Below are 12,859 nucleotides of genomic sequence, written 5' to 3'. Positions count from 1 at the left end.
TCTAGCAAGTATTTTTTATAGGTAGAAATTAAAGTCTCCTTTTCTTTCTTTCTGATTTTTCATCTTAAGGTGTGATTTTCAGAACTGCTGAACACTCAATGTCTGCAACTGAAGCCAACAGAAGCTGCGTTTTAAATTAAATATTTTCCAGATACTTATATTACTGGATGACAAATTTCACAAAAGCATATAATCAGAAAAAGAGCAATGCTGTTCTCAGAACTAAGTATAGATGAGGCTTAAAAATTCCTACCCAGAATCCTCTGGCTTGACTCTAGAGACAATGACTTACTGCAATAAAAACTGGAGTGTGAAATTACAGACTGAGAGTTCCTTTTCAGTAATTGTCCTGATTCTCAGAATTATCCAAAATAAATGGATTACTTCGTCATCCTTCGTCTTCAAAAAACAGATTTAATCTTAAGTCTTCTGTGCTGTATGATAAAGACATGTATGTGGGCAGTTTTCAAAGATTGAGGACCTATAAATTTCACCATTTAACTTAATTCAGAGTAATTTCCTTGTGGAACCATACCCTTCCATGACCTTCTGCTCTTAAAATCTACTAAATACAGAGACTTTACTATATCCAATTCTCTGAAGCTAAATCCACTTTTGTAGAAGTCTCTTCCTTATGAGTCAATGACGTCTCTGTATTCTCAGGTCTCTATAATACCACTGTCAGTTTTTTAATGCTCTTGATGGTATCAACACTCCATATCCCACCTCAAACAAAATGTTAGTCTCTATATCACGTAAAAATCAAATTAAGGGTTATGATTTCTGCAAGCAGGCCACAGTTCTGTAGCCTGTTCCTTATGTCATGAAGTTCTTCAATTCTTTCCCTTCTGTCATTGATTTTCTCTGTCCAGCCTCCTTGCTGCTGGCAGAACTTATAGCACACCATCTGGGACCACCTTCCTGTATCTTTATCACATTGATCTGCCATCTGTTCACAAGTCTTGCTGCAAAGCCCATCTTTAATTTCCTCTTAATCTCCCTTTCCTCCAGTTTGTAACAGTTTTATTCAGTTCTACAGAGCATTTCAAATTCACTTTATGAAAAAGTCAATAGAAAGGCTTCACTGCCATAGTATGTACTGACATTGTTGATTAAAGGTAAGAATTCTCATGTGTGTCTGCAATTTCTTTTTAAAAAATAAATTTGAGTATTTAAAATAATGCAAGAAATAGAAAAATGAAGTGAAGGGTAACAGAGCACTGGAATGGACAGACAGTGGTGTCTCTGCCTCCGGAGACAATCAAAACCTGTCTGGATGTCTTCCTGTGTGATCTACTTTAGATGATTCTGCGCTAGCAATGGGGTTGGAGTTGATCTTCCTCAGAGCTCCCTGCCAACCCCTAACATTCTGTGAATCTCTGAATGCTGATGTTTGCTTGTTGACTTTAGCAGATGAGTAAGGCTTAAGATATCATAATCACCTCATCCAAGCAATGTACAGTTCAACAAATCAATATTAAGGACACTATCCTAAGTCAGTAAATCAGTAGTTTTGGAATTTTGTGCATTCCAATATCTTTGACTCAGATTACTAGAGCATAACAGAGGAAGTATCATAATGATTAAATTTTCAGCTTGTGTGCAGCTATATCTACTGTTCTGTACCATATCAACTAAAACTAGTAGATATGTAGAACTAATGGTACAAGGCAAAGGAAGGAATTCTTTCACTCTTTCTATCTCTTTCTAAAAACTCCTATTGACGGACCGTGAAGACATTTTTTTTTTTTCCCTAACAAAATCTAGGTAGAAGATGAAATATATCAGGGATGGCCAGTGAGATTTACAGTGAGTTGTATTAGCAGTAATACTTTGCAGAAGTACTGCTGTGGTTGCTGGTTTCTTAAGTCAACTCCAGCTGCTGTATAGCTATTTTTCAGGATGCTTAATTGGTAACCTAAATCTGATTTGTCAAACAGCACATTGAAAAGTTCAGCATTTGGATTCTCTCAGTCAAGTCAGTGCAGAAATTTAAGTAACGTACAACACAACCTGAATTTACTGCTTGTTATATACTGTATTCTACTCAAGGCATGCGTTCTGACCTTTAGTTAAACCAAGGTACTATTTCGGACCAATTTCAGTAGCAGAGCTACTGTTGTTTGGTCTATCAAAACCTTAGAGAATTTCCACTCCCACGGAGTGGGATTTCCCATGGAAATTTTTCATTGATTCTTGTATTAATATTTTATTTTATTATTATTTTTAAATTTTATTAGATTTATTTTACTCACTTATATTTATTACTTTATTAGTCTATATTCTCATTTCAAGTATCAGAACACCTGCCTTCCTCAGCTAGGAGACAGAGGAGGAGGAGGCAGAACCCAAGGTTAAGTTACTTAATCGTGCACTGAGTATCTCTGGATGTCCTAGGTTGCAATTTTTGGAGAGTCTGAGACATGGCGAGAAGTGGAAGCCAAGGACAAATTCAGGAAATTATTGTAGATTAGTCCAAAGACCTGAGTAATTGCTTTTTGAGTAACAAAAACTGTTAACAGCTAACTATTCTTTTGTACTTTATTTCTCAATGCTAAATTTCCTTCCAATTAAACCTCCTTTTACAATTTACGTAATAAGCCAACCTACTGGCATGTTATGCTCTTGAAATATCATCCATGGAATAGGCCTCCTGTCAACTCTGAATATAACTGAATAATTGTGAAAACTAATGCTGAAGTACTTGAAGTAAAGCCATTTTGGGGGGTCAGATACTTTTTAAGTCTCTTTGAAGACAATGTCATCAATGTGAGTATTTCTGTCTCTTATTATGAGGCCATAAACATACTTAGTTGCAAATACTCTTTCTGAATTTCCCAAATAACTGTTGTGACCCAGTAACTGCTTTTAAATGATAAAAAACATTAATCTTTGCTGCTGCCTACTTAATTACAAATAAACAGAAAAAATGTGAATGGAAAGAATTATTCTAAAATGCTTGACAGGTGTTTAGGTTAAGGGGAGGTTTAGAACTCACAATAGAACTACTTTAGATCTCATGACAAAAACTTAGAAATTATTTTAATTAAAAATACTTTGTACTAACCAGATGTAGATCAACACATGTAGAATTGTGTTCACAAACGTTGACTATGCAGTCATCAATGTCCTGGTCACATTTCAGTCCTGCATATCCTGGGTTGCACAAACAATAGAAGCCATCGACAACTGTAACAGAGATAGAATTTTAGTGCTATGACAGTTTTAGAATAACAACCGAATGCAGTAAAATTGAGTTACAGTTATCACTGCTATCTAGAAAAGACTTGGACTCGCTCTAGCGAAAAGGTGTAGACATGTTACGAAATAGAAATAAATGGAAAAAAAGAGTTTTTTTTTAAATATGAAACCAGGTTAATCTACTGCATTTTACTTTAAAAATCCAAATATTTTGATGTAAGAATTATAAGTCAGTGGACCATTACTGCCTTTTGAAAAAGTGATGACATCTGATAAGCAAATGAGTAATTTTCCATATAAAAGCTGTCACAAAGTACATGATATTTGAAAATATCATTTATAAAGTACATTTATATTTGAAAGTGTGAATAAATGAGATTGAGCAGTTTAATGTTTGGTTTCTTGGTTTGGGTTTTTTTGGGGCTGGTTTTTTTTTCTTGGTAAGGAATGCTTCATGTTATGCAACTATATTAATGCAAAACTGGCTTCAGTTGAATTTGACGGCTCATCCTATGATGTATTTCCATGCTTTATTTTTATCCTAACAAGATAATGCTAAGAATTTCTCCTTTTTTTCTTCATTAATGATCAGAATGAAGAGGAATCTTTAGAGTGTTATGTCCACATAAGGAGCTCATGACAGCAACAATTGCATTTCTTGCAGGCTTGCATTTATTATAGCCTCAAAGAGGTCCCTGGGTTCTTCATTATCGCTGAGATTTACAATGGAATCTGTTCTGCTATTGTATTCATTAAATCCTTAAAGTCCTTCAGAGCAGGAGCATTATTCATCTGCTAAGAACTTCCAGCTTTCTCAGGACTGCAGCTTTCTGCAGCAAGTCCACATAGAGCAGAGTAACTGAAATGCCCACATGATATGATTCAAGTCCAGAGGCATGACAAAAACAAGCTGTCCCCAAAAGATTTGGCACTTTGTAAACATGAAGAACTTTAATGCAACTCACACAAATTCCAGTTCAAAAATATCTCTGAAACAAGGTGGAGTACATAAAAACATCTGTAAAATAGTCTTTACTAGGTAAAAATGAAGCCGTTAACCTTATTCCCATGAATGGGAAGATAGAATTTCCAAAGCTTACTGAAAAAAATGATTTTTTTAAAGCTAGGGGAGTTTTAGGCAATGATATATTTAGCAATTCAGCAGCACTTCTTTAAGATCTCATTTAAAACCAGTAAGTTGATTAGCTCCTCTGCAAATTTTTGTTAAAATTTTGAATTTCAGGGAAACCCTCAAATCGTCATTCTCATTTTAAAAGGGACATGGGAAACAGGAGACTTAGCAGAAGACAAACAAAACTTGCTCCATGCTTAAAGTGTGGGACCTCTGAAGAAAAGCTGAGTCATCTAGGCTTGCTTTGTATTAGTCCCTTTATGGAAGGATTAAAATTTAAGAGGGCTAGATAACATTTTAAAGGGAAGTTGCACAGATTGCAGGACTGAATTCCTCTTAGTAGTTTTAGATGATATAACAATGGCCAAAAGTTCCAGCATAGGAGATTCAGATGGGATTGGAGTGTGAAGAACACCACAAGAGTAGTGCATCAGTAGCATTGGCTGTCCCAAAAAGTATGTGGAATTTCTGTCTATCCTTAGAGGCTTTCAACACTCATCTAGAAAACTCCCCTTCTGTTGGAGCACTGTTGATAATGCAGCTTCCTGTGAACTTGACTAAGTGACCACCAGACATCTTTCTGCTTTCCAGCCACCATTATAAGATTCTCTGAAAATTTCCATTTTTACCAGTTATCTGATAGATGGTAAGAGCCCCATAAAACTTTACAGTAAATACTCCATTCTTAATGGGTGCTACTAAATTTAGCCTGCCAATCCAGACAGATTATAGCAGAGTAATTAATCATCAAGTTGTTTCAAAAATCTTTAAGTGTATCAGTGAATGCATAAGTTACACAGTTACATGATAGAAAGCACTTAATAGGAAGCAGACACTCCATTTTGCATCACTTCGATTTTTAATGCAGTGTTTTGGACTGAATATTCTCTCATTGAATGCACAATGCAGGATATTTGGCTAATTTAGGTATCAAAAGAGACAGCACAAATCTCATTAAAATTCCCAATTAGCTGCAGTTCTGACCCCCTGAACACATAAACCCCAGTGCCAGGAGTTGAGGCATTTTGGCAAAAATAATCCTCCTGTTACTGGATGTGGAGCTTCAGACAAGCTAAATTTCAGTAAATTATCCACTGTTCTCCCCAGAGCAGCTCAGTAGCTACAGACATTTCAACAAAAAGACTACTCTACATTAAAGTGAGTAACCAGACTGAACTCACTGTCATAGCAGTATCCATGGAGGCAAGGGTTAGAACTGCACTCATTGATATTGATCTCACAACGTGGACCTGCAAAGCCCTTCACACACTGGCACTGGAATCCAAGGGGAAAAACGTCCAAATTCATTTCTTCTGTGCACACAGCTCCGTTCTCACAGGGATTGCTGGCCTCACAAGGCCTAAACTCACAGTTCAGACCTGAAAAGAAAAAAGGCAAAGCTGTCAGTACTTAACTAATGAACATATCCCTGCAGCTGCTACCTATTATGAGCTGGATTTTCTTTATATCCCTGGTTAAAATTGAGTTGGAGTGTCTTAGACATACAGATTTATATCACCATGCAGAAACATCTATTTGCTTTGTAGAATTAAAAAGAAAAAACACAAAACAGACTATTCAATTTGTTTCATTGATAAAATGATAATGTACTTTAAAATAGTAATAGCTATCTCAAATAGTTCATAGCTTTTCTTTTACCATTGTCTTAAGCTGTCTGAACTGGTTATTTAAAAATAACCAATTATTTTTGTTTTGAAGCTTACTGTTATTTCTTGCTGATATCCTATTGTCACAGATAGAATATGAGTGGTTTATACATTAACCCATACTCCTGAATGTTAATGAAATGCAAGTAACCTCACATAATTATTCAGCTTAGAAATTGTGACTACACACAAATAGTTTTTCTGAAATTATGTATGTCTTTAATAACAAGTAGCTGCCCCATCATTTATAAGAATTCTGTACAACAGAAAATCTCACACAGTCCCTTTCTACTCTTTCCTAACACTCTAGTGTATAACAGATTATGCACATTTATCTGGACAAATCAGGGAACTTTGTGGTGGTGATCTTTGGGCACAGATGCCCTCATCTAAATCTTTAATTTGCAACACATAGATCAAAAAAAGATTAAAAGGCTCTTTAAAGTTACTCTCAGTTTATTAGAACATAAGCAAGACTGATTTATATTTTCCAGTATATTAGTGAAATTTGAAATTACGAGGGTAGAAAGAACAAAGATCAAATGCCTTTGGGTTTGTAAAGCTGCCTCTCTTTTCCCTGAGTGTTGCTCAAGGCAAGTCTGTTCTTTCAAGCTTAGTTTCAGACAGAGCTCAGTGGCTTTTGGGGATGAAACAAACTGTGCACAAGCCTCTCTGAGCCTCTTTCAGGCTCGAATGCTTTTCTGGGACTGCTGAACCTGGGCTGTGTCTATGCTATGCTTTCTCGAGAAGCTGCCCAAAGTTTGCTGTACAATAGGTCTTCCACCCACTTCCTCAGTGCTCTTGCCCTAGCTCTCACTGCCCTGCCTTTCCGTCATGGAGCAGCTTTTCCATGCCCCAAGGACCCCACTCTCCCCTAGACAGGCTGCAAGCTTAACCTAGTGATGGGCAATTTGACACTACAACTAGGTAGTCACGTGGAAAATCAAATCCATACAGTTACCTTGTGGTGGTTTGACCTTGCCCAGCCACTCTCACATTACCCCTCAACAGGTCAGATGGAGAAAAGAAAATAAAAAACCTTGTGGGTCAAGAAAAAGATGGGGACATAATTTACTGACTACTGTCACAGTCAAAACTGACTCAACTTGAGGAAAACTGATTGAATTAATTGCCAATTAATAATAGCATGGGGAAAAAAAATACAAAATGAAATATGCCTTCCACCATCCCCCTCTTCTTCCCAGGCTAAACTTCACTTCTTCACTCCAGACTCCTCTGCATCCTCCCCCACCCCTAACTAGCACAGCAGAATGGGGAGTAGGGCTTGTGGTCAGTCCATAACAGTTCCCCTTTCCCTTTTCACCTTCTTCAGTGTGGACCTGCTGCAGGCCGTAATTCCTGCTGGGAGCCTGCTCCACCATAGTCTTCTGTTGAAGCTGCAGACAAATTTCTGCTCTGGTATCTGGAGCACCTCCTTCCTCTCCTCCTTCTCTCACCTCAGCACTTGCAGGGTTGTTTCTCACAGTTTTCTTTTCTCCTCACTTCCTGTGGGTTGTTTTGCCCTTCCTTATACACATTTTCCCATCTTCACCAGCACCTTGGCTGGAGGCCTCAGCCATACCCTGCAGGGGGTTCAGTTGGAGCCATCTGTAACCAGATGGGTCCAGCACCGGGCAGCCCCAGTCACTGCTCAAAGAGGCTTCCCCTGTAGCAGACGAACCCTTCTTGGGGCACCGTGCTTCGAAGTCAAACAGGTGTTCTTGCCAAGGTGCACCAACATGCTCCAATCTGGCTGCCTTTAGACTTGGTGGGCCTTGTTTGGTGCTTCTGCTCCGGACTCAGCTAACCTCCTCCTCTGGCTGCTTGAGAGTGAGCTGAGCATGCACTCTGAAGCACTTCTTTTATTGGTCCTGCTCATGCGCAGCTGGGGCAAGTCTTAATTGGGCATAGGTGGAAGCATTCCACCTCGTAGTTAGCCACACCTGATTGCCTCATTTCACTACATTCCCCGACCCCAGCCCCCTCTGCCAGTGCCTGAGCACCTGCACCCTGTACAGGGGGTAAAGCCCTGTTCATGAGATGGATAAGAGTGCTGAGAATTTTCAGTGTCAAAATTTCAGGCAAGAATTCCTGACAATGATTCCACCAAAATTAAAGGTCACCTATAGTATATGTTGGATTTAAGTTTGTGGACCTACTGCTAACTAACAGAAGAGGTAATTCATGCAGGGTTTTTTATCTAATTTTGGCCAAAGTGATCCAGTTAATGGTTAGCTTATTCTGGAGGGATACACTAAATATTTTATTATGGTTTCAGAAGATCAAGACTTTAACTACAACATAGTGGTTGAGTTCAAGCTACAGTATCACTTTGTGTTATTCTGTGACTTGTTTGAAAGCTTAATATTCATTAAATTTATAGGCTGTGGTGGAAGGATGAGAAAGATTCATCAGATAGCTCCAGTATTAATGTGTTCATGAGACTGAATCATAATTAAATTTCACTTGGAAAATGTACTTTTATATTTACTGAGATATGTTGTCAGTAAAATGATTTGGACTCCGCTTTAAGAGAGGATGGTAAAGCACACAGTTATTATACACTTAGTACTGGTGAACCTGCATATCTCCCTCTTTTCTTGTACTGTCAATATAGCCAAAATTTTGTTGGCCTATTCCACATTAGCTGCCTTCTTTTGTTTTACAGTAACCGTAATCACAATATCCTAACCGTAGCTGTGAATAGGTCTTCTTCATAATAATGAAATGCACTGTCCACAATGTCAGTGGAATTTTAGTTGAATTGATTCATTAATGTAAGACAGAGTTATCTATGGGCTGAATTCTTAAGGATTCTAGTAGCAAAAGCAACAGGTAGAAACATAACTGAGGTTAAAAAAAACACACAACAGAACCTAACCCTCTGATTTCAGTAGTGACACTGACAGAGGAGAAAAAGAATGGCACAAGTTGTTCCCTGTCTTTATATCACCAGTGGTGTCTCTGGTGCACGGTGATCCTGCTATAGGCAGCTGACAGTCTCAGATCTAGAATTAATTAAATTGCATAGCAAAAGCTGCCATATGGCACATTGAGTCTTTGCCCTGAAGTTTTCATCTTTGTATCATACCAGCTTGACATGGGTGACAACCCTGGTGATTCCCAGAGTTCACACCCACAAGAATAAAGCTAACACCTGGCTCACAATCATAAGTGGAACTGTCAGATGATCTAGTATTGCAGAACTTCTTTTTCTTCTTTGTTGACAGAAGAACCTGTAAACAGATCTGCCTATCCTCTTACATGCCAAGTGTTTGTGGGACCAGACATTTCTGGTAGATAAAGCAAAAGTCATACTCAGTGCATCAGTGCTGATGCATCAGTGCATCATCTCTATTATAGTATTTGTCTCCAGTGGTAGATAAACCACTTTTTGGATGAGAGCATAACAGAGTTATTGTGGACAACAGTGAGGACATAAGTCCTGAAGGGTACAGGTTTATGTAATTTTCAAGTATTTGCCCAATATAAATGGGACTGTACCCAAAGCTGTCATATGAATGTGAATAAATTTTCAATTTTGATTTCAATATCTTGTGGAAAAGTTTAAAGACTTAACTGTATATTTCAGGAAAGTATTACATCTTAAAAATCATACATAGAAGCTAGAGGTCTGGGAGTATATTGAAGTTGGGTTTGTGGTTTTTTGATTTTTTTTTATTTCAAACATTTTGCTCTGCTGATTCAGCAGCATATTTGGTTTCTTCTGCTTTTTCTTTCTGCATTGTGTGTATAGAGATCTATCATTGACCAAAGCAACTGAACAACTTTTGCATGGTCTCAGTCCCTCCAAAACCCAGTGACCTCCAAAGAACTTTAGATAAAAATGTTTTCTTATTCAAAAATTCATATTTATTGAATTCACTTTGAGCAGCTGAAGATGACTCTTACTACTTCAAACACAGCTGCTGAAATGATTTTTAGAAATACTCGATATGTAAAACCTTCAGTATGAATAGACCTGGTTAAAGGAAAGAAGTCAGAGTTGGTTTTAATGTGACAAGATTCTTAGGCATTGTACTTAGTGGTGTTCCTCAGGGCTTACTACTGGACCAGTAATATTCAATATATTCATCAGTGACCTGGGTGAGGGAATAGAGTGCACTGTCAGCAAATTTGCTGATGACACCAAACTTGGGAAGAGTGGCTGACACACAGAAGGCTGTGCTGCCATTCAGCGAGACCTGGGCAGGCTGGAGAGTTGGGCAGGGAGACATTTTATGAAATACAATAAGAACAAGGGTAGAGTCTTGCATCTGGGAAAGAACAACCCCAGGTACCAGAATAGGCTGGGGACTGAGCTCTTAGAGAGGTGTAGAGGAAAGGGACCTGGGAGTCCTGGTGGACAGGATGACCACGAGCCAGCAATGTGCCCTTGTGGCCAAGAAGGCCAATGGCATCCTGGGGTGTATTAGAAGGCATGTGGTTAGTAGATTGAGAGAGGTTCTCCTCCCCCTCTATTCTGCCCTGGTGAGGCTGCATCTGGAATACTGTGTCCAGTTCTGGGCCCCTCATTTCAAGAACAGCATTTCAAGAAACTGCTTGAAAAAGTCCAGTGCAGAGCCACAAAAGTGATTAAGGGAAAATCTGTCTTATGAAGAAAGGCTAAGGGAGCTGGGTCTCTTTAGCTTGGAGAAAAGGAGACTAAGGGGGCAACCTCATTAATGTTTAAAAATATGTAAAAAGCAAGTGTCAGGAGGATGGAGCCAGGCTCTTCTCAGGGATGTCCAATGATAGGACAAGGAACAACAGGTGTAAACTGTTGTGCAAACTGAAGCATAGGAGGTTTTACATAAACACGAAGAAAAGTGTTTTCACCGTGAGGCTGACTGTGAATAGAACAGGCTGCCTAGTGAGGTTGTGGAGTCTTCTCTGGAGAGTTTCAAAATCCATCTGGACATGTTCCTGTGTGACCTACACTGGGGGACCTTGCTCTGGCAGCGGCACTGGGCTCTATAATCTTTTGAGGTCCCTTCCAACCCCTAAAATTCTGTGATTCTGTGATTATTTTAACACAATTCTGAAAATCAATTAATATTAAATAACTGACCACAAATGTTAATCAGTTTAAGTAATGAGAAAACAAGAAAGAAATGCTGGCTGATTTAAAGTCCAATTTCTTTGAAAAATGCATATGCACACAAAGATTAAGCTTCAATAGTAATAGGCAATGGTGGTAACATGTCACTACAATGAATGCACTGCTGCTGTAGCTCTCGTACTGGCATTTTTTCACAAAGCTGTAAATGTATGAATAAAATTATTTGGATAAATCAAGCAGCAAAAAGATGAAAAATCTATTTATTAAAGCATTTTAATCCGAATACAGAATTCATTCCTTCTGCATTTTCTCTTTCCTGTAAAATATTTGTTAGAGAATTTTTGTGCAAATGTGTAAATATTAAATGTTTAACTGTAGCTGATTAATTTGAACACACCTATTTTTTTGCTAAGTATAGAAAATTCTTGATATGGTAAGTTTCTAGGATATTACTTCCCCAGTCATTGACAGGAAGGCATGCTATGCTAGGGAAAAAGTTCATAAACTGTCTGCCCCCACTGACATATCAGAATTTTTAAACTGTCCATCACAGGGATGAAAGTTAATATTCACCAAACATAGGGAGCTGACTAAAGAGAGAAAGAAAGTACATCCAACAGATCAAATACGAAAAATCAAATAAAGAAGTTCATTAATGAATTAGTAAGAACCACATCTATTCAACTGTGCTTATTTCCATTACACAAGTTTAACTTTTTTCTTGTTTAATTCTTGGCTATACATTATTGATTATAACAAGATTGTCTTTACTTAACATTTAAAGTCCTCTGTTTGAAAAAAACTGAAGAAACCAGCACAAATTATTAAATTACACAGAGCTGAAGACACAATTTCTTTTCAGTATTATTATGAATTGGATTGAATAGTATACTTGTATATAAGCACATATACTTATAGCATATGTTATGCTTATTTATTAGCATGCAGTATTTGTCAAACAATGCATAATTATTTAGAAAATCCTCATTTTGTGTGTTTAGAAATGAGAATCAGATTGCATACTCAGAACGTAACTCTGCTAATGTTTATCAGCCCTCTACTTTGGTTACAATACGTCTACAGCACAATCTCTAAGCATAAATTTACACTGACAATAGATTTTTTTTTTCTGAAAAAGACTACTCTATTAAAGCTATTATTAAAATTCAAAAACAATTTATAGAAATTACATAAAATTAAATTATCTTTTAGAGGTTTTCATTTCTTTATGCAAAGCTATTGATGCTTATTTTATTTGCTCAGCAAAATCTGTACATGAAAAATTTTGATGTATACTACAGAATTCACTTATAATCAGAAATGGCATCTCTTCAATGTTGTTATTCTTTCTGGAAAATAATTTAATTAAAAAACATTTGCCACTAATATTTTAAGGAATTAAATCTGACAGCAGCTTTCAAAGTCAGCATTTTGCCGTAAAAGTACTGACTGAATCAATGACAAAATGTACCTGATTGCAAACTGCTGTCATGATTATGACAATATAGGGAAAATAAGCTATCTATGGCTGGTACCAGAACAACAAGTGTATTGTTTGGATGGCAGTTACCTAAATAATACCAAAGAGTCTGATACTTAAAGTTAAATTTATGTTTAACTTTACCTTAAATTTAATTCAATTTAAACTTAATTTAATTTAAATTTATGCTTAACTTTATGTTCAGCTTAAATTAATGTTTAACTTAGTGTTACATATGCACATGTGATATAAGAGTTAATATAAAATGCCTGCTAGTAATTGTCTAGGGTCACATTGACCTGATAGAAGCTAAGAAA

General features: G+C 37.2%; 1 protein-coding gene across 1 annotated transcript in view; it reads right to left on the bottom strand.

Annotated features, from left to right (window-relative positions):
- The window catches only part of EYS (eyes shut homolog), a 709,634-nt gene that overhangs the window by 476,742 nt on the left and 220,033 nt on the right, over window positions 1-12,859 (bottom strand). Inside the window, exons 18-19 of the mRNA XM_030447573.1 lie at window positions 5,515-5,712; window positions 3,068-3,189 (exon numbers count right to left, since the gene is read on the bottom strand). Of these exons, the coding sequence (XP_030303433.1) occupies window positions 3,068-3,189; window positions 5,515-5,712 (320 nt within the window). The remainder of the gene's footprint in view (window positions 1-3,067; window positions 3,190-5,514; window positions 5,713-12,859) is intronic.

Source organism: Calypte anna, chromosome 3 (genome assembly GCF_003957555.1).
Source record: "Calypte anna isolate BGI_N300 chromosome 3, bCalAnn1_v1.p, whole genome shotgun sequence".
Lineage (NCBI taxonomy): Eukaryota > Metazoa > Chordata > Aves > Apodiformes > Trochilidae > Calypte > Calypte anna.
This window is presented reverse-complemented; position numbering and strand designations above follow the sequence as displayed.